The sequence below is a fragment of the Amblyomma maculatum genome, chromosome 1 (genome assembly GCF_055883805.1).
Source record: "Amblyomma maculatum isolate TAMU_Amacu chromosome 1, ASM5588380v1, whole genome shotgun sequence".
NCBI lineage: Eukaryota > Metazoa > Arthropoda > Arachnida > Ixodida > Ixodidae > Amblyomma > Amblyomma maculatum.
In genome coordinates, this window is record NC_139344.1 from 353,659,560 (window position 1) to 353,682,556 (window position 22,997).

General features: G+C 43.6%; 1 protein-coding gene and 2 long non-coding RNA genes across 4 annotated transcripts in view; 2 read left to right on the forward strand and 1 right to left on the reverse strand.

The window, feature by feature from the left end:
- The window catches only part of LOC146207817 (sodium-coupled monocarboxylate transporter 1-like), a 28,974-nt gene extending 27,273 nt beyond the window's left edge, over nt 1–1,701 (reverse strand). The window contains exons 1-2 of the mRNA XM_084590545.1: nt 1,249–1,701; nt 187–255 (exon numbers count right to left, since the gene is read on the reverse strand). Of these exons, the coding sequence (XP_084446671.1) occupies nt 187–255; nt 1,249–1,587 (408 nt within the window). The 5' untranslated portion in view covers nt 1,588–1,701. The remainder of the gene's footprint in view (nt 1–186; nt 256–1,248) is intronic.
- Nucleotides 1–22,997, forward strand: part of LOC146207818 (uncharacterized) — a 41,184-nt gene that overhangs the window by 9,976 nt on the left and 8,211 nt on the right. The window contains exon 3 of one of the 2 annotated variants that reach the window (XR_014704285.1): nt 151–1,180. The exons of the other annotated variant lie outside the window; for it this stretch is intronic. This is a non-coding gene — a long non-coding RNA (uncharacterized LOC146207818). Of the gene's footprint in view, nt 1–150; nt 1,181–22,997 lie in introns of those variants that run through there. 2 annotated transcript variants of the gene reach the window in all.
- Nucleotides 15,096–21,012, forward strand: LOC146207819 (uncharacterized). Its single transcript, XR_014704281.1, has 3 exons — nt 15,096–15,375; nt 19,312–19,375; nt 20,790–21,012. It is a non-coding gene; the product is annotated as an uncharacterized LOC146207819 (long non-coding RNA).

Here is a 22,997-nt window from a genome sequence, read left to right on the forward strand (position 1 = left end):
ACAACTCCAGAACAATAATATACCCATATACTCTTCTCAATTAATTAATTGCAGGCAATGTGCTTGGTGCCTGCATTTGTAGCTAAAACGCTGATAACGTACTGATATTTAAGGTGGCCTAGCTCACTTTAGGTTTTCTTTTCCACGAAGGATTCAAGTTAAGACTCCTATGCGGTCGGCACTTACCGTTTGAACAATGAAGAGGATGGACCCAATGTTTCTTACAGCTCTGGACATGAACCTCTTCTCCAGGTACTGAAATAAATAAGACGTTTTTCACTGGGTAAATCTTGCATTGTTCGCTGTACGTTTGGATATTTTGCTAAGTTTTTGAGCAACCGCAAGTTTTGTTAAACGATATCAGTACCATTTGTTCTTGCAAGGGCGTAAAATAATGCACACTTTATTGGTTAATGGCACGGATGGACGGCAGAACAATTTGAATCTGGTTAATTATATTGGAATGAAACACCAGATAGCCTGCTAAGGTCATCTGCATGGTGATTAGAAAAACAAATGCTTTATGACTACAAAAGCATGCCCGCAAAAAGATCTCCCAGTTAAAAAGATGCTCGCGGCACGCGTAGCAAAACTTTCTCGAATCAACTGTGTCTCGTTAAGTAACAAGTAACAAAATTACCACTTAAAATTTTATTAAGGTGTGTTTTGTTTGTGCAGGGTAGTTGGGAAAGGTTCCACTGACAGTAATAAGTGAAAAATTGTCTTTTATGAGTAAGCATTTTAATCCCATCACCGAAAATAATCGGCTAGATAGTCCATCCACTCAGTTAGCCTTGAACCATCGACCATTCTAACACACCAGTGCAATACAGAAGTGCTAAATCCTAAAAGGAAAGCCATACAGGTGAAAGCCCTGATATGAGGCGATATTTTCTGGGCTTTTGATATTATGAAACCTTTTCCCACTTTCTATCTCCTAATTTTTGCGTAACCGTGGGCACATAGATGTTAGGTATTCACATTGCTGCAGGTCATCGCATGCAAACCACACTAGAGACCCACACGCTAATCTCTTCTTTAGTTAGAACTGCACGCCGAAATCGCATGAAATGCGCCCCTATGTTCTGCATGATTGATATTCCAGCAATGAGCATATATACAGCACGTTGTTGTGACATTATTCAGCGAAGAGTCAGCAGTCCATACTACGGAAAAATTATCCCACAGGTGGCAACAACCCATCCAACAACAACTTGCTGAGAAAGAGAAAAGGAAGGCACAAAATACCTCGTTAATGCTCGTTATGTCCATCTTGTAGTACATGGGCATGAAAATAAGAGCAGCCATGAGAATCGCTAGAGAGGTTGAAATGACACCGGACCACAACGTTGATCCCCGCACGAATACTTCCGAAGGCAGTCCTAGGAAGGCAGCGGATGACAGAAAACTGGCCATCATAGACATGGCAACTGGGAGCCAGCCGAGTTCCTTGTTTGCCGTCAGGAACTGCTTGTTGGACTTTCGTTTGCGATCGCGCCAGGCGATGAATATGCCAATGCCAGCCGACAGGGTGAGAAACCCAGTGAGTACTACGTAGTCCACCGCTGTGAATGTGGGCACGGCCATTGTTCATCTGATGGTAATGCGTTTGTTGGCAGGTATTCGGGAGCACTTAATGTTTTACACCCTCTACTCGGGCCTCTTCTTTAAGAATGGGATTGTTTGGCCTTCTTCTGGACCTCTTCTACTTCATACAGTTTTTCCTGAGCCCAAGAGCACCAACACCCTCGTGAGCAATTTTCGTGACAACAAGTTCTTTTATATTGAAATGTAGTGTTTGAAAGGTCACACAAGTGACATTCTTCAGCGCCTGCCTATGTCTTCAGCCTTCCTCTATATGTTTACTTTTTCCAGGTCTGGTATCAAGTGAAGCCCTACTTCTTATTGCCAGCCTAAGACGGAAAGTTTGCTGGCCGCCTGATGCCTAGTTGACAGCCTTCGCTATCGTCATCATGTGCTTTCATTCAGAAATATATGATGCAGGTGTCGCAAGAAATTAGTCTTAAACACTAGGATGAGATTTTTCTATCTGCAATTTCTCCTGCAGTCGCATGTGGTTTTAACACTAAAAGCGGTTTTCTTTGGGTGCCTGCCTTTTTATGCTCGAACTCTCATAGGCCTTTTACTTCTCGTCACGCTGTTGATGACCTGAAACGAAATAAACATGAAAATTTGTCAACAAAGTCATCATGGCCGAATTATGTCGGCGGTAGCGCATTGTTTGAAACCGTGCTCGACGTTTTCCATATTTATGAATGTCGTGATGCATGCCACTGCAGTGACAGCATTTAAATACTCTTAGATTCTAAATTATGGAAAAATAGCCAAAGTCACCAGTCGTAACATTATTTTAGTGACTGCACTCCCCATAAATATAATGCTGAACAACTTGGCAGTCAGACGAAATTCGAAAGCCTATCATGTCGCACTTTTGCGACGCTGGACGTTTCGTCAATTTCTCTATTCTTCTCAGAACTCTGTCCGTCACCAGCTCAAAGCAAGGCATACACATTGAGAAGCCCGTAAGGACGTAAGGAGTTGCTATCAAGAATACAGATTTGTAGATTGCAATCGCAACGACAAAAACCAGCTGCCTTTGCAAGTCAGTCGCTTTCGGCTTATTATATCCCTCGGCCCGTCATGGCTTCATGTGCTCATTGCCTCAGGTCTCTTCTTTTATTATTACGAAGCAATTCTGGCTCATTTAATTTTAAAGGTGCCCGTACCGAAATCACAACTGCTCGCAATGATTACGAAACCATTCTTTCTATCATGCTGAAACAATAAGCACTGGAATAGAAAAAAAACTGTGGGCCTCGACACATATAAATGGTCTATATGGGGACCGAGTTTCTAAAAAGCAGGTTCAGTTACTGGAACCCTCATTAGTAAATTTTTACGTGAGTTATAAAGACGTCTGCATTCAAAGGCTGCTGTGCGATGTGAAAAAATTCGAAATTACAGTGGAGATAACAACAGATGTTGGCGTACATGGTTCTGAAACGCTCTTTTAGAAACGCTACTCCATTGACCTCCGTTCTGACGCTTCCCTCCCATTTTTCAGTTGTGTGCTTCGTGCTGCAACTATAATTTAGAGGAAATGAGCTGTAGCTGAATGGAGTCGAGAAAACATCTTCTGGGAATATTTTACGAGTTTTGAAATGCAAAATTCTTCCAGCCTAACGAGTTTCGATATAGGCATTTGCTTCAACATAAGCAAATGCCTATATCGTGACTAGAGTGGTCTCTAGTCATGCGCGGAATCTCTGGAGCATTTTCAATACGCAAACGGGGCGATCACTGCGTTAACGCTGCTTTTCAGTAACTTTGCTAAAAAAGAGGCGGCCTATCCGGAGAGAGTTTTTGTGAAGCGCAGACTGCAGATACACACTCTTCGCTCACCCATTACCCTATCCTACATTCATCCGTCCTTTCCATCTCCTGCCTGTACCCTATGCCTGAAACTATTTGTCTCTTCCATCCGTATCCTATCCCTCTGCCTGCCGGACCGTCCGTTGCGGGGCATCATCATCATCATCATCAGCCTGACTATACTCACTGCATGGCGAAGGCCTCTGCCATATTTCTCCACTTAACCCGGTTCTGTGCTAGCTGCATCCACTTGACCCCTGCGAACTTCTTAACCTCATCCTCCCACCTAACTTTCTGCCGCCCCCTGCTACGCTTTCCTTCCATTGGAATCCAGCTTGTTACCCTAAGCGACCATCGGTTATCCTCTCTTCGCACTACATGTCCTGCCCATGTCCATTTCTTCTTCTTAATTTCCGCTAGAATTGCGGGGCATGGAGTGCCTCAATACAAGGGAGAATAGGGGAAACTGCTACGCTCAGAGGACACGGTGATACAGACCGATGTCACCGGCAGGATGCTAGTGTTGTGAACTTTAGGGGCATAAACACTTGAGTGTAGTGGTGCCATGCGGGAGCCCGGGGGAATCATGTTCGGAATTCCTTGACCTGAATAATGTTTTTCGATCTGTCTATCTGTTACCGTATCATTCTTTGGCTTTGCTTATTTTCACCTGCTTTGCTTTTTTGTTGTAGTTGTGGTGTTTTGATAGGTGTGGGAGTGATGACACGTCTCTATTGATATTACTTCGCTTGCAATGAAGCGTCAGCTGCTAAGAGCGTCAGCTGTTATTTTTCAGTAACACCACAACTGCGCATTCCCACTCATTTGAGACAACCCTAGCACTACTAAGGTATCCACCAAGCGCAACAGATTCAAGCATCCGCTGATGAATGAAGACAATAACATAACACCATTCTTTGCTGGACACCTTTTGTTCGGCGCAAAAATGATTGAACGGTCGTGCACTTTGGTACCTTTCCTGTTCACGTGGCGTCGTAAGGGGCCGGCTACATATTTAAATATATTAATAGGAACACGTGATTTTAAACTTTGTATCGGAATCTATGCGGATACGACTACAGGTATACACTGTATGCTCTGATCCGTTGAAACCAGTCATCACAGAAATCTCCTGCAAATTCATTTCCCATCTTGGCTGTTGGCTTTTTTTATGTATCTCATAACAATCCTTTAATTTGCCTATCATTTGGCTGCTGTTAAGCTTAACGAGGGCGTCGAATCTGGCAGCATTATGTCATAAGTGGCTTAACATGATTATCACACAGCTTCCATCCTTCCTGTTAGATCACATTCCACTGACGCTGGCGGTATCTTGAGACGGTCTATGTCCGCCACCACCTCTCAAGGATATAGGCTACACGCAGCATGCGCACACGCAAAAGAAAGTAGACGAATGAGGAGCCGTCGCTGTAGTTGACTCGGTAGAGCTGCGGACGCGAAGTTCGGAGGTCGTGGGATCGGAAACCACCGTTGGCATATGGCTGTTTTTTTCTGCTACTTTCTAATCAATTATATCCATGAATACTATAATATTTCTTCAACAGGGGAAGAGAAAAGAGACGTGGAGCACAGATACAATTTGTCACTAAACAGTGCCCTGTATGCCTTAAAGCAGTCGCCTTTCACTGTCATGAACCAAATATTTTATCCGCCGTTAAAGGGCGAGGATCGAGGCTGTCCACCACACAACCCAACTTATGTCTTTCATTCACAAATGCAGGACATTCACTCATGTGATGTTCGACTGTCTCTTCAGAGCCACAATTTTCCCAGGCAGGACAGTCGGCCGTTCCAATACAAAAATCATATTTGTTCGTGAAAAGATCCGCAAAGCAAGACAGCACTCAGAAGCTATTACTACTGCCTCGTCATAACCTTACTGGCAAACCTTAGGTGCCCCCCCCCCCCTCCATAAAAAAAAAAACAATTCATACTCGCCTCTCTATGCCTATAGGAGGGTGGCAGTGGGCAGATCGCATGGTCAGGCACTGACTGACTGGACGGCAGATTGTGTGCGACCAGAAGATCCAGAACCTGTTTGGGAGGTGCTGCCAAATATGGCTGGTTCTTTTGAGAGCAGAAAGGGACAGAAGCCGAACTCACAGGAGCCCTTACACCAAATACAGTCTAGGAAAGCATATTTGTATGGCTTTTTCAAAGCAGGGATATAACACCAACCATACATCCGATGGAAGCCAAGCTAGGCCACCCGTTACCTCTCGCGCTATCTCCGCTTTCCCTCCCCTTAATTGCGGGAGATTTTCGTACCTCCATTCTACAATTCTCCTACTCTTTGTAGGTGGATCTTTGCTCAGCTTGCAGCTTTTATGGCTGCCAGGTGGCGTGTTATGAAGACAACGCCGGCGGCAAATACGACGCGCAGTCCAAGAATGGGCCCCTAAGAACTGCACTCTCATAGAGGTAAAGGGAACCAGTGATTAAGGCAGCATGCCCTGGCGATTGACATTTCTTTGTCTTAAATTACGGTAGAGTTCTTCACATTTTAGTGGAAATTAAGGAGACGAAATTGACATGGGCAGGGCATGTAGTGCGAAGAGACGATGACCGATGGTCGCTATGGGCAACAAGCAGGATTTCAAGGGAAGAAAGCGTAACAAGGGGCGGCAGAAAGTCAGGTGGGCGGATGAGGTTAAGAAGTTTGCGGGGGTTAAGGCATGTAGCGGACACGGTGATACAGACCGATGTCACCGGCAGGGTGCTAGTGTTGTGAACTTTAGGGGCATAAACACTTGAGTGTAGTGGTGTCATGCGGGAGCCCGGGGGAATCATGTTCGGAATTCCTTGACCTGAATAATGTTTTTCGATCTGTCTATCTGTTACCGTATCATTCTTTGGCTTTGCTTATTTTCACCTGCTTTGCTTTTTTGTTGTAGTTGTGGTGTTTTGATAGGTGTGGGAGTGATGACACGTCTCTATTGATATTACTTCGCTTGCAATGAAGCGTCAGCTGCTAAGAGCGTCAGCTGTTATTTTTCAGTAACACCACAACTGCGCATTCCCACTCATTTGAGACAACCCTAGCACTACTAAGGTATCCACCAAGCGCAACAGATTCAAGCATCCGCTGATGAATGAAGACAATAACATAACACCATTCTTTGCTGGACACCTTTTGTTCGGCGCAAAAATGATTGAACGGTCGTGCACTTTGGTACCTTTCCTGTTCACGTGGCGTCGTAAGGGGCCGGCTACATATTTAAATATATTAATAGGAACACGTGATTTTAAACTTTGTATCGGAATCTATGCGGATACGACTACAGGTATACACTGTATGCTCTGATCCGTTGAAACCAGTCATCACAGAAATCTCCTGCAAATTCATTTCCCATCTTGGCTGTTGGCTTTTTTTATGTATCTCATAACAATCCTTTAATTTGCCTATCATTTGGCTGCTGTTAAGCTTAACGAGGGCGTCGAATCTGGCAGCATTATGTCATAAGTGGCTTAACATGATTATCACACAGCTTCCATCCTTCCTGTTAGATCACATTCCACTGACGCTGGCGGTATCTTGAGACGGTCTATGTCCGCCACCACCTCTCAAGGATATAGGCTACACGCAGCATGCGCACACGCAAAAGAAAGTAGACGAATGAGGAGCCGTCGCTGTAGTTGACTCGGTAGAGCTGCGGACGCGAAGTTCGGAGGTCGTGGGATCGGAAACCACCGTTGGCATTTGGCTGTTTTTTTCTGCTACTTTCTAATCAATTATATCCATGAATACTATAATATTTCTTCAACAGGGGAAGAGAAAAGAGACGTGGAGCACAGATACAATTTGTCACTAAACAGTGCCCTGTATGCCTTAAAGCAGTCGCCTTTCACTGTCATGAACCAAATATTTTATCCGCCGTTAAAGGGCGAGGATCGAGGCTGTCCAGCACACAACCCAACTTATGTCTTTCATTCACAAATGCAGGACATTCACTCATGTGATGTTCGACTGTCTCTTCAGAGCCACAATTTTCCCAGGCAGGACAGTCGGCCGTTCCAATACAAAAATCATATTTGTTCGTGAAAAGATCCGCAAAGCAAGACAGCACTCAGAAGCTATTACTACTGCCTCGTCATAACCTTACTGGCAAACCTTAGGTGCCCCCCCCCCCCCCCTCCATAAAAAAAAAACAATTCATACTCGCCTCTCTATGCCTATAGGAGGGTGGCAGTGGGCAGATCGCATGGTCAGGCACTGACTGACTGGACGGCAGATTGTGTGCGACCAGAAGATCCAGAACCTGTTTGGGAGGTGCTGCCAAATATGGCTGGTTCTTTTGAGAGCAGAAAGGGACAGAAGCCGAACTCACAGGAACCCTTACACCAAATACAGTCTAGGAAAGCATATTTGTATGGCTTTTTCAAAGCAGGGATATAACACCAACCATACATCCGATGGAAGCCAAGCTAGGCCACCCGTTACCTCTCGCGCTATCTCCGCTTTCCCTCCCCTTAATTGCGGGAGATTTTCGTACCTCCATTCTACAATTCTCCTACTCTTTGTAGGTGGATCTTTGCTCAGCTTGCAGCTTTTATGGCTGCCAGGTGGCGTGTTATGAAGACAACGCCGGCGGCAAATACGACGCGCAGTCCAAGAATGGGCCCCTAAGAACTGCACTCTCATAGAGGTAAAGGGAACCAGTGATTAAGGCAGCATGCCCTGGCGATTGACATTTCTTTGTCTTAAATTACGGTAGAGTTCTTCACATTTTAGTGGAAATTAAGGAGACGAAATTGACATGGGCAGGGCATGTAGTGCGGAGAGACGATGACCGATGGTCGCTATGGGTAACAAGCAGGATTTCAAGGGAAGAAAGCGTAACAAGGGGCGGCAGAAAGTCAGGTGGGCGGATGAGGTTAAGAAGTTTGCGGGGGTTAAGGCATGTAGCTAGCACAAGACCGGGTTAATAAGGAATATGGGAGAGATCTTCGCCCTGTAATCAGTATAGTCCGGCCGATTATGATGATGATGATTAAGACAATATTGAAGTGCGTGCACATGAACGAGGATCCGCAATGGCAGAAGATAGACAAGATACATTACCGCTCTAGCGCAGTACCCTTAAAGGCGGAGGTTAAGGGCACCCCGAACTTTTTTTACCATATATTAAATTTCGAGCCCTTTATTCCTTACGCAAATTTTTAGTGAGCAGTAAAAGCATTATATATCTCCTGGGTCAGTTTTAGGTGCGCATATTATTAAAGCAAGGTACACTCTAAAGAATTTGCAACTCACCAGTGTAGGCGACCGGTCTGGTAGATATATGCTACTGCAGCGAAGGAGAGAGAGCAGTTGCACGCAGAAAGATTAAGCCAAGCACGAGAAGAGCCAAATGGGACTCCTTGAGAAAAGAAGTCAGAAGAGATAAGTTAGAAGATTGGTTATCTCAGGAGGCAGCATCGAAGGTCCCGTCTAAGTCAACAGAAGCCGAACACCGGCACTGAGTAAACCGGATTGAACAGCCTCTGAATGACACAAACGAGACAGCACGAGGCCGTTATATATTTTGTAGCTTGAAACATATTAAACTATCGCGTTTGAGGATAACTGTATTGCATTAAAATGGGGAATAATGACAAATACAGAACCGAGTTTAGATGAGAGCATACAAAAGAAAAACAACATTCTAATGAAACCATGGACTGAAATAATTTACGGAGTTTAATTATCTCGCACAGAGGGCATTATTAAGATGAGTCATATTGGTTATGATGCAGAAGAGAATGTATGAAAATGTTTTTGTTTTGTTTTTTTGTTGAAAAATGCTGCATAAAGCAGCGTCGAAAGCTTAAGTTGTGGTGGCCTGAACACTATTGGTGGCAATAATTTCTTGCGTTCCGAAAACTGCGCTGTCGGTGACAACATGAGACGAGTGATTGCTTAAACGATTTATACATTAAAACGTGGAGATTTTACACCCAGCCGGGATTTGGTTTTACTATTGAGAAGTTATTCTTTATGGAGTTATGGAGGCGAAAAGCAAGGCGCCCGTGTGCTGTGCGATGTCAGTGCACGTTAAAGAACCCCAGGTGGTCGAAATTTCCGGAGTCCTCCACTACGGCGTCTCTCATAGCCTGAGTTGCTTTGGGACGTTAAACCCCACAAACCAACCAACCAACCATCTTTCATAACGTACGAGAAGCTCAACAACAGGACGACAGACAAAAGGGGGAGAGCACACACCACAACACAGGCGCTAACTTCCGACTGAAGAAAAAAGGCAAAAACAGCCATGTCAAACGGAACCTGAGCAAAAGCAGCGCATGCGCTGATCTAAGAGAAAAATAATATTAAAGCAAAAAACGATGCGAAAAAAAAAAGAAGATCACGGATGTTTTGAACCCGAAAGGCGAGCTCCAGTTTAGACAAGGAAATGAACGATGTACTAATACAGTTATCTTGCGAGACAGCAATCTGGGTAGCTTCCACAATTTCGCAAGTTAGCTTATCTCTATTCTTAGCAACGACTGAGCATTAATATAATAAAAGGCAATCTTTGCAATGAAAACCTAGATATCTGCCGGTATATGTCTTCGTGTTGTTACTGTGCTGCATAGATTGCTGCCTTGCAAGATAACAGTGTTAGTACACCGTTCATTTTCTTGTCTAAACGAGAGCTGCCCTTCTTGCGCTCAAAACATCCATGATCTACCATTTTGTTTCGCCTTCTTTTTCTTTCAACTCATTATTATTTTTCTATTAAATCAGCGCATGCGCTATTGTTGCCCAGGTTCCGTTCGACATGGTCGTTTTTGGCTTTCTTCGTCAGTCGGAAGCTGGCGCCTTTGTTGTAGTGTGTATTCTCTCCCCTTTTGTCCATTGTCCTGGTGTTACCCTTCTCGTATGGTATGGATCAGTACCGACTTGCCCTAATTTCTACCCTGTTAAATCATTATTCTTTCAGGCCGGTTTTAGCATTCGCCTGCAAGGTGCATACGGATGCGGCACTCCGTTACCGTCGCATTTGGACCGAGCGCGCATTCAGCGGCACCACTGCCATGCTCTATTCCGAAAACGTTAGTTTGCAGTCAAATCTACACTTTGCATCGTATTCAGTTAAAATAAAAATACGAAAGTAGTAGAGCATGCGGATGGCACGATGGTACGAATAGTGCGAAACGAATTGAAAAGAGACACGGAAAACCGAGCTGATAACTTGTAGGGCCAAGATTTCCTGGCGTTTTGTCAGGCCATGGACATCTTGTGGCTTCGGCAAAGTGCCGCCGACGATGCTCTCGCCCTGCTACTTGACGTCAGGCTGCCAAGTTTAGCAAACACGCGTATCGTGCCGCGGAGGAAGAGCTCCTTCACCTTTGCGAAATGTGAACGATAAGAAGTGCATTACCTGCTTGTATGGAAACAATCGATCTCACAGGAAAAAGCAGGACCAGTGCTTGTGTTAAAAGCATCGATTGACACTCAAAATTTTCATTCTGTGCATTGTGCTGTCCGCGGTATACACTGCATTTGTGGAACATTACTCTTGATTCGGAGAAATGCAATCCATTTTTCATTTCTGGTACAAAAGTCTTCGTTCAGTAAGAAAAAGAAGTAAGGAAAGTTTTAACACAGCTAAACCTAAGTAGCGACTCCTCCATGGATGTCTGAGAACTTTAAGGACACCACATCCGGGTCAGGACGACACGAAGGTGACGAGGGCATTGCGAAAGGCGAGGTTATGCGCAGTTATCAACCATCAAGCGACGTCGTTCAGAACTGGCGCTCCAGGCGGTAAGGGCGGATACTTATAGCCATTGTTAACGCTGTATAGCGGGACATTATTCTTGAGTAAACTGTCCTTGCAATTCTAAAAACCGCGAAGATGCTGAAAGCATATTGAAGGGGGACGTGCCAGGAGACGAGCCATATAGGCAACGGGGACGGGAAAGGGTAGGCAGGAGACTGGAAGTCTGTGTAGCATTGTGTCAGGCAGTGTTTTATATTTGTGGAGATATGTACCGGTACGAACGAAGTCTGCCAGGTGTGAGAAGAAGAAGAAGCAGGTGTGCGAAGTAGAAGCGAGTGCCACCGACTCCTAGTGCTTCACGTGCGAAGAAGGAAAATCGAGCGGCGCGGATCCGCGCGCCGCTACGCACGTTTAAGGCCATATAAAACACACCGACCTAGTTAAAAGGCGTAGTAAAGCTTTCGCGGAGTGCCCTTGGGTGTTTGCGACTAGTTCAAATATAAAAATAGCATCCATATCACCGACGTGATTCCCTGCATGAGGGTAGATTTGCTGGCAAAGAAACAGAAAGGAACAGGAGAGAGGAGAATAAAAATAATATAATTGCCATGAAATAGCGCCAAAAAAGCATATATAAATAAATAAAACACTGGACTGGAAACAGCAGACTACGTGCGCGCCCAGAGCTCCGCCTCCACTAAAGCTCAGCCGCTGGGTTTAGTATCAAACCCGCGGGTCGCCGGCCCAGTAGTTCTGTTCTCTAACTACTGAGGCAGCGCGACGGAGCAAATGCACTTTGAAAAGACAGTAGTGAGTATTTCATACAGCCTGCTTTGTGTGCTTCCCCTTGTAGATGGTAGATTGGTGCAAAATGTATGCCATTTCTTATTCTGTTTCATTCAGTATTGTAAAAAACGTCGTCTTTTTTCTTCTATTTAGTGCCTTTCTAAACAGTCTTTATTCTATAATGTTTGGGTGCATTAAACATAGGCAGGGACGAGAACAGCAGAAATTTGGTTCTTCGTCGACAATCCAACACGCATATTGCTGCCGCTGGCGCCAATTTGTTAAGTCCTTTGCACAGGTCAACCCGAAAAAGAATATTCTGCGGAAGCCTTTTGATGCATTCGTCAAGGCTGGACATGCATATGCAGAGCTTTACTATAGAGGTGGGTGGACGTGCTTGGTCCGTGCCTCGTTGCAAAATCATATTACATGGTCCAGCAGAGTGTCTGATTTACGGTTTGCGGAAGGTACACGGCATGGTACTCCGTTTGGTGAGGTTTCAAATTGACACACTGTGCACGCAGGCACACGTTGAATAGGGCAGGCGTGGATAAATAATGCTGACGGAAGTGGGTTAAAGCTGCAGCACCCGCGGCGGGAAAGCGATCTACGGCGGTGTAACTCAAAGATGGGTGAGCACTGACCGACAGCTTGTCCTCGGATGACAACTATGAATGAATATTTCACGATGCTGTTGGGAGTGCGTGGTTGAAGTATCGGTAGTCTTAGGTAGTGACAAAGCCCGCTCAGCGTCAAGTTCAGGCGTGATCACGTCATGCAGATGAGCCGTGCGGCTGCATCAGGACAGCAGGACTTTGCGGTGAGCTTTTTGGCAACTCCGATGGCAAGAAGGAGCCTTGCTGACACGCGTATTGTAGCATTCGCAACTTAGTGGAGTGTTGCGGGTCTCATTCGTCGAGATGTATTGCTGCGTCTGGCCCGGGAAGCTACGTTGCTTTTCCTGAGAAGGTGGCTCCGTTTTGTATTCAAGACTTCGATAAGATTGGAATGGCTTAGGAGATAGTTCTTGAGAAGCTTGCAGCATGCTCGTGGTGGCAGGCTCAGTAATTATGAGTGGACTGTACCGGAAACAGATAGGGACTCATTGCCGCATCCTAGAAGTCACTGTATAGCGTGAAGCTCGGAAGTTTCTAATCTTAACCCTTTAGAAGTCGGGCAGAATACTGCAAAGCAGGAAGTCATGCATGACGACTCGATTGATGATGCCGCTTAGCAATAAAAAACCTCCAACTGCCTAATAATTTGCTGTGGCGCACGTTGAAATGACGATGAAAAAATGCCGGGTCAGCCACGTTCTAGCGTGCTCGCCATCGTAGCGTGGGCGTAGGTGATGACCTTGTTCTCCTAATTTATAGAGGCTTAACCAGAGGCCTAAATCGAACGTTTTCACGTCTAACGCGCCTGTATCTGTTCATGATAACACTTGTTGTTTGAATGAGGTTATGATTACGTAGAGCTGGCTTTTAGTAAAGTAGGTATAAAGCTTTTCATGATCAACTCCGATGGCAAGAGAGGCAAGAATTAGGTCACTAATTAGGCACTCGGAGATTGTAGCTAAGATTCTGGGAAAAGCAGGAGTATCAGTAAAGTTCCTAGGGAGAAATATTTTAACAGGTCATGAACAGCTTCTTCCGCAAACGAGGGAAATACTAGCCGTATCAGAACAGCCCGTATGATGACAATAGAAGAAGATGGTGCTAAGGCTATGCGTAATATGAACTGTGGTCAGCCTCATTCTTTTGACAAAGGCGCGTATTCTTACGATGTCTATTGAATGGCGCGCCTGCTACTACCTCTATTATAAATAGTGCCTACATGTTAGGCTCGCGTCGGCCTGGGCGCCAATAACACGGACGGTGATGGGACTGAGGCACGTATATTTCCTCGCTGGAAGTGTGCTTTGACTGAATTCAAGTGCACTCGACATCGAGGCGCACTCTCTTCGAGCACAGCCTAGAAATCACAGCACTGACGGTTAACGAAGGTTCAGCAGGGAGACTAGAATACATTGATTAAGTATAGACGTCCTCAATGAATTTGAAAATGTAATTAGTCAGCGGTTAGCCTTACGCTTCGCAGAATAACCGAGTACTGCGTAATACCTCTCCTCTCGCAGCCAAATGGCTGCATGCTCACCGACTCGAAAGCGCGCCAACTTTCCGAGCTCTCCACTGGTGCTTCTGTGTCTGACGCCTAAGTTTTCGCTTCGGAACATAGTAAAATTTTGAAAATAATGCTGTTTATAGAAGAGAACACCCCGCATATAAAAAAAAAACCTACTATGTGAACATCTAGCCAAAGGAACTTCATAAAGAGTGTTTTTTTTTTTTTTTTCAAATTTACTGATTTGTGCTGAATTGGCTTATATATTGGGTTCTGGCTTTCTTAGAATTCGTCGCCGGCAGAGAGGCGCAGAGAGGATGAGCGCGTGGTGAATAAATGTCACTGCAGCTGAGGCTAATGGAGTGAAGAAATGGAGCGTTGTTTCTTGGCAAACAGAGCTGCATTGGCGTCATTGAGAAGCGAGCATAAGGCATTCCGAAAGAAACACACTTCTCGAGCGATTAAAGCATTCGTATGCTGCCACGGAGATACTAGTGAAACTGGAAACAGTTACCAAGCCTAACAGAACGAAGAATGTCCAAGCAAATGAAATAAATGAGGCCGACGTGGAAAATGACGCATTAAACCGCCACATAAAAAATGCTGAGAAATATAGCGATCGCGGCGTTTACTAAGCGGATTCCCTAGGAATGCCTGTGAACGCTTCCAATCAGCCTGTTACATAACATCGCACTGCGGATGCCCGAAGGCATTTTCAGAGTAATGCCTATGGCTTCCTTGTATGTACAGTATATAGTTATTCGATGTGCGTCATTTCTCGATGTACCTGATTTTAATGACCTAGGTTGGACATGATGAAAGTGCTGACGGTGTGTTGCTGTCTTTGTGCAAAATAAAATCCAATATTATACACTCATGATTCGGTACTCAGACGTTGAAGAAAAAGTTCCTGCACATGTAAAGACTACAATGGAATAAAATATTCTGTTCAAATATGAAATTCAACTATTCCGATAATAAAAAATTTATATATATAATATTTGAATATAAATTACCATATTAAAATAAGACGTGATAAAATTATTCCGAAAGTATGGGGTGTATGACGGTGTATATCAAAAATTCAGTAAGACGTCATGCCTGACTTTTACTATTATAATTTGTTATCAACTTATGTCAACGTACTCAATGTACGGGGATACTGACGACGCATATCATGCAAACATATATCGCCAAAATCTCTGGATGTGCCTTCTTCACGTCGCATTCAGTGCCGAAGAGCTAACGTTTAAAATCACGCGCAGCATTTGTTATCAGCGAGCTACTTAGGAGAAACGGCAATGCCGAGCGCGTGCATTCTTCTAGCTCTAGTTGTTGGAGCAATGTAAGCATTATGTTTTATGATTGTGTAAAGGTAGTTTCATGCTTTCAACATACGCAGGCGACCGATCAAGCGATACAGATATTACTGGTATTTTTGGGCTCCGTGAAGATGCAAAAGGGGCTATTTGGCGGGAAATCCCACCAGTGTTTCTGGTAAAGTAAATTTAATTCAGCATGTTTAAGCGATAACGGCTTTTATCATCCCCATTCCGTGTGAAAAGTTTAATCATGTACCTTCTCACGAGAACAGGTACGTACATGTGATATGCGAAAAGTAAGAAAATGGTTATCTTCTCTGACATCAGGGTAGGAAGAAATGAAAGAAAGAGATACGGATCTTGATTATCGCAGCTCAATGTACAAACAACAAATTTGACAGATATTCAGAATCTGCTGCACCAAGTCAGATATATAAGCTACAATACCTTATTTCAATACCGCAGATATATCCTGACTTATATGTTCCGAGGATATTACAGTACAGTCGTGTACAACTAAAGCCCTATTATGGGAATTTTTTTATATAACGTTTGCCTACCACGTTTAGCTATGAAATACGTGTTCCTTCTGGAGATGGCCCTTTCAATGTAGTGTAATACCAGAGATCATCTGGGGGCATAACAGGTGGAATAGTACGGCAATTTTATTTCGCAAAATTCTTCCGCAAAGTATTATTAATGCACAGCTTAGCACTTCTGCTTTGGCCATAAAATATATAACAATGATCCTTAACGATGCGCCTTTAGTGCAATGTTAACACTCCTCAAACCATTGACGGGCCCTTAAACTTCTCCTTTTGTGTATACGGCACTGCAGCGTTAATTTTTTAGAGAGTTTTAGCGTAGCGCGATCCGCGCCTCTAATTGCGCATACTGAGACCACCTGGACAGTGCCAGACGGCGCCACATACCGAAAGTCTGCATACAGACCTGCTGCGTCTGAACCAATCAGCGCTTACTCACCGGCGGCGCCCGGCAGCGGGTCACAGTGACAGACCTCTGATCCCAGTATGCTAAATCTTTCTAATGGGTCCATTTTATCCGCCTCCTGCGGACTTTAGTCTACCTACATGCTATATGTTACTATATTTTTGCCAATGTTGCTTTAATTTGTGCTTTTGTTATATCACGCATGCTCATTACCATACAGTTGCTAGCTACCATTCGTCTTAAAGACCGACCGACTTAGAAAGCCCGGCTTTAGTAGAGCTGACACGTTCTAGCGCATATGAACAAGGACGAGAGAGATGTAGACAACACGAGCGCTATGTGCTCGTGTTGTCTACATCTCTCTCGTGCACGTTCGTGCAGCGCTAGAACGTGTCTGCAATGCACCAACTCGCCCAACAACCTGTGCTCTTTAGTAGAGCTATAGGAAATTGCCAGCACTGCCTTGGACAAACGTATCTAAATCGACATCATAAGGTTCTGAAGGGCTAGGTGCCAATCTCACCCTATCATCTTGCCATCTCAAATGTCAAGCCCGAGTTTTCAGTGCCTGCCAATTCAACCATCTCATATGGCCCCGTGAAGACATGAAATCGAACCACAAATGAATGCACGGCCAAACCACCTGTCAAATATACCACATACCGGAGCCACGCCTGTGAATTTTCGCTCACAATGCTAAGCGTTAAAACGAATACAGTATGATTTTAATGCATCAACGTAGCACTGCAGATTCTGATATGTAGATTCAGAGCTACCGCTCCTCTTACGCGACCTTCTGAGTATAGCGAAGTTTTCAGTATCATTCCAGACACTGTTTTCGAGTTATATATGCCCTTTGTGGACGGATTTAAGTGACCACATCTTTTCTTCGCAAGCATATGACTCACATGAAAAGAGGTCCGCTCAACACCCTTCTCCGAGTAGATTCTTTGTGCATTGAACTTATCTTATTTGATCGAAACACTGAAAAAAGTTAACATATTCGGAATTTATACCCAAGCTCTTGGAACAATGCTATTGTTATCTTAATACAACAGCGCGGAATATAATTAACCCCTAAATATAGACTTCACCAATTATGAGAAATCATTTTATGCAAGAACCAGGTTGCGAAAGAGTCGTATGTAGAATTGCTGGAAAATGTCTTTAATGCTTGCACAGCCACCATAGTCCTCCCCCATCATCATCATCATCATCTTCTTCTTCTTCTTCAGCTGGACTATATCCACTGCAGGGGGAAGGCCTCTCCCATATTTCTCCAATTAACCCGGTCCTCCATAACTTCATTAAAATGTATAAAAGTGCAGAGAGACGAGCTATTCATCGCGTGTTTAAAGTAGTGTTCACAGACCTGAACTGATGAGAGTTAGGGTTAGGAGATAATGGGGAATTTTGTAATATTATTTAATGGGCTAATGATCCTGACTTGGGAAGCATTGAAGGCACGAACTCAAGGCACGAATTGCCCACCACGAACTGCAGCTGAGACCCTGCAAAGTAGAACAAGAGGAGCAAAAACTATCCTCAAGGAAGCTGAGGGGCATAAAGGTAGATTACCGAAGCCAACACAACAATGGTTTTTATTCTAAAATGTGGGGAATACTCCGTTTCGCGAAATGTATCCACTACTTGCGGGTGATTATCGTCAGCGCTTTGTCAATGTGGAGAACCGAACAGAATGAAGTGCAGCAGAAAGTGTTTCTTTGAAAAGCACTAATCCTCCAAGTAGCAAAAGTAGAAGAAAAACTACAATATCCAAGCATCAAAGATGTTTTTTTTTTTTTTCAAACGCATTCTTTTCAATCCCTTACACGTATTTTATTTCTTTCTGAAGGGAATATTATAGATGGTGGTCCATGGACAGACCTATGGGTGTTATCTTGTGAGCTAAATTGGAGCAGCCGGGCAGTATAAGTAATGATTAAATCTTTTCTAAAATCTAAATATAATATGTCACTTATACCACACATATTAAGGTAATGCACAAACACAAAATGCTTGCCAAACAACTAGTGGACTGAAAATTAGTGTAGACAACCTATAGGAACTTGGCCGGCATCTGATTTATTTCAATAATATTGTTATCATGAAGAAGATAGGCAGCACTAGAGGAGCCCTCGCGCTAGGCCAACCATTAAATCATCCTTCACCCTATCGCCCTATGGTGCTGTCCTCGTCGCTTGTCACCACGTAACATTTTTGGTTGGAGGTGCGGCGTACGTTCTCCCCATCCTCGCTTTGGAGCATCGACGCCATCTGTAAGCCGGGACCATCGACCGAGGGCCCAGGGACATCGCCGAGCAGCTTCGCCCCAGTTCTTCCAGCCCAGACCAGACCAACTACCAACGCCCAGCCCCCAGCCCGGACCTGAAGATAAGGAGAACAGACAGACCAACCAGAACCGAGACGAAGGACCCGAAAGACCCGAATGACCCGAAACCCCCGCCTAAGCCGCCCGAAGGAACCTCGAGCTATCGGTTCCATGGACTCTGGTGACGGATGGTTGAACAGCTCCAGAGGAGACGGATCACCCACGGTGGCAAGCGAGTCATTCACTCCTGTCTTTCCTTGAACATCCCCACAGTCACGTCACTATCAACTTCAAGCGAACCGATCGGGACGATCGCTCGGCGGCCCCGGGAAGTGTTACGAAGAAGATAGGCCCTCGCTATAGGCCAACCATTAAATCATTCTTCATCATATCGCCATGTTGTGCTGTCCTCTTCGCTTGTCACCACGTAACAATGTATACCGTATAGCATTCCATTACACTCTATGTAAGTTGTACTGAAAATAATCAGTCTAAACTAAGAAAGTAGCGTTTGGCTGGAAACGTCTGCACCATGAAAGTTCCTGTGGAACCTCTTTAGTAAGTATGCAGGCACCTTAGATAGTTACGTTTTGCTTTCACACCAAAGAAGCAGCTTGAACGAATTATCCCGATATCTGTGCCGTATAAATGTTATGAATTTAGATCTTATTTTCAGGTGTGTACCTACCCGAAAGCCATTTGATCCATTCAACCCTTTCAACATAGTTTGCCCTCGACTGGTAAGTATGCATATTGCATAATTTTCTCATCTCTGAACATTTTCACAGCCTGTGTTCAATCAAGCTTTCGTGAGGCCATTTCGTATAGGGCCGGACAGTACCTGCCACCACCCGCCCCCGCCCCCCCCCCCCCCCCCTTCTCCCTTCCCGTTTACACAATCGCAGGGTTACAGCACATCCTTCCGGGAAAAGTTTGCCTTAGTTAATAGAAAAACACTTGTCTAAGGGAAGTATAGAAATAACTTGAGAAATTATTTCCTTAAAGGCTGATGTTCACCTCTTACTGAATAAAAGCTATCCTCTTTTTTTTTTTTTTTTTTTAGTGTAAATTTTGGTGAATCGTCTCCTTGCATCGATTTTCCTGGTGAATGCTACGAACAATTAACGAGCAAAGTAAAACACATTATCCCAGTAATCATTGTAATGCACAGATAATATTCTCTATTAAAAAGGTTTCGACATCAAATTGCGTCTTTCGGACAACTATACACGTACATAAGGTTTTTACCTAAATGTAAGCATGATTGTTGAAAAAAAAAAGATATCTAGTGTCCTATACTACTGAAACAAACTGAAGGCTGCCCTAAATCTCGTGACCAAGTTTCCAGTATTTTTTTTCGAAGCTAATTCATTACTGATAGCTGTTAACCTCAAAGTTTATAATAGTTTACAGTTTATTATAAACTATTTATAACTATAAACTATAAACTGAAAAGTGTTTGGAAACTTGAAAGAACGCGTAAAAGTTTTGTAAAACTATGTTATCTACTTCAGATTCTAAATATCCAGTCTAAACAATACTCATTTTTCTTACTTAGTGAGAAAAAAAACTGTGCAGACCACGGTGATGAGTGTGATAATGGCGGCACTACACGTGGGAACTTCTTTTTGGCCTCAGCTTTTTCCCCCGGTTTGCGGAGGCGGCGCCGACGCTTTCAAAGGATGTCCTCGCCCTCCATGGAGCGGTGCAGTGGGGCGTAGACATCGAGGCACCCCAGTTCTAGCGCGTACGCCCTGACACCATAGTCGGCAACTTATTGGACAAGTGGCCATGTACTTGGCTTGTGCTTTTATGACCCTTTTCTCTTTTTGGATATCCCAATCGTCAACTGCCATCCGTTACGACCTCACATAATGGCGGTGATCATCTTCGGCGGAACCTTTTATTAGTGCTGCTACTGATCGCCGAGAACACGATCGCCTTCGTAAGCGACAGGCGCAAGGAATCACAGAGCACCATGGTGGCTACTATTTGGAGAAACGGGCGGCTTTTGCTTAAACTTTTGTAAAATTAGGCGATGAAAACGATATTTGTTCCAGCAGTACTTGCCTTCTTGAGGACAGTGCTTTGCGAAATGAAGCACCGTGGTCGATATTCCCCGCGTAACAGTTTCTTTTTTTTTTTTCAATCCAGTGTATTCCTGGGCAAAGAAAAGGAGACCTGTGTACTCGAGGATGCAGATGCGGTCTTATACCAGGAACAAATCCTAACGGACGCCTTTTCTGCTCTCCCGCTGTTCTTTACAGCCAAATGAAAAATAGTTACATTGTTAAAGTGTAGCTTGTTGTCCTACATTGAATCGCTTATAGTAGCTGGGTTTTTTCTTTCTAATAAATAATGAACGATTCAACCGGCAGCTTGGCAGTTCATTTTTATTGATAGGCTCAAGGTTTCGCCCCATGTCTGCACCTGTTACCATACCCTCTTGCTGGAACGCGATTCAATTGTAGTATTGTCCACATTTTGTTTATTAGTGTGCTATGTCAGCTTTGTTTGCGCTACAAAGAACATAATTAAGCACAGAGACGAACTAATGAAAGAATAGAATACATACTGATTATTTTGTTTACGTCTCTCCCAAGTTGTGTAGAAACTCTCACCGCATCTTACTGTTGTGATACGTCGCTAATAAAGTTTGATCATTCTCTTTTTTTTTTTACTGTTGCATTGTCCATTAGTAGTGCTCTTCTGTTACCAATTTTTCGGTTGTTACCGCAGATTGCAAGTTAAATTTTTTACTTTTTTTGTTTATTTTGTGCAGACGTTTGCTAATGCTATCCGCATGTGTGATGTCTGCCTTCAAAATCCCGTTCTAAAGGGACACAAAATAAATAAATATAATTTACAGGCTTGGCTTTGTTCAGCCTCTTTCGATCTGCACAGAATTCTTCAATTACCGTTACTATGCTAGCAAATGATTTCGAAAACTTCATCAAAGAACCCATTCGAATAAAAACAAGTACAAAAACTTTAATCGATCTGTTTTTTACAACTTGTCATTTTTCGTCTGCCTACTCGGGAGCCCTCGGGTCGGGAACTAGTAACCATCTTGCAATACTTGATATTTTACCACTAAATGTCCGCTCGCAATCCTCAACTTACACTTCAAGGCAAACAAATTATGAAACAACTTCATTATTCAGGTCCAATATTACATACTCGGATTGGGACGATGTTCATGCAGAAACAAATCCTTGCAAAGCATACGACTCCTTTTCGAGAACCGTCCAAGTTTGCTAAGAAGCTGCTTTACCTCGAACTCTAGTTTTTAAGTACAGGAAAAGGCGCAAAGAATCGGTAATCCGTAAGCTCTATCAGCGTATAATTAATAAAGATGCGTTGTTAAACTTTTTCTTTAAACACGCGACACCATAATTTTCCAAAAGTTTAAGCGTTTCAGGAATAAATTAAATTAAGATTTGAGGAGAGCAAAATCGGCCTTTTATAAACAACCGTTTGGAACCTCAGTCGACAAAAGCCGCAAAGTCTGGCAAATTTTAAAGTAATTAACTGCCATAAATAGTGTTCCTCCTCACTTGGAAATTGATGACCGACGTTACTCCAATTTAGCAGTGGCGAATTCGTTCAATGACCATTTCATTATTGTTAGTAAGTCCAAACCCATACTGGGTCCACCGTTTCAGGATGACTATAATATTAAATTATATAATATTAGAGGCTCTGTTTCTTAGACCTGCCTTTGAGGATGAGATTCTTGGATTACTACTCTCGCTTGACAATCGATCAGCTGATAGCAACGATGATATCAAGCCTTTCCCCTTTAAAAAAGTCGTACACGAAATCGCAGGTCTCCTAACGCTTATATGCAAATAATATTATACTCCGGTATTTTTTCCAAAAAACAGAAAATTTCATGTGTAGGTGTCGTACACAAAGGGGGCCAGTCCTACGGCCTAAATAATTGCCGGCCAATATCGGTGCTGCCACTTTTCTCAAATATAACAGAACATGTATTGTACGCAAGGTTTATATATTTTGTTTCTTTTTTATTTTTGTTTTTTCAGCCAGAGATATAATTGCCGAACAATAATATGGCTTTCAAAAAAGGCAATGCACTAAGAGAGCCCTTCTACAGATGAAAGATATTATTCTCTAAAACATTGAAGACCGTTTTTATGTACCTGGCTTATTTTTTGACTTCAGGAAAGTTTTTACCGGCATATAGAGCACAACTTACTATTCGATAAACGCATTATCCGGTATCAGGGGTCCGGTGGATAATTTCATTCGTACTTATTCTCACTCTTGCTCTAAGCATACGTCTTTAAATGGTTTTAGTTTTTGCAAAATTGTTAGCAACCGCAATATTCGACAGGGATC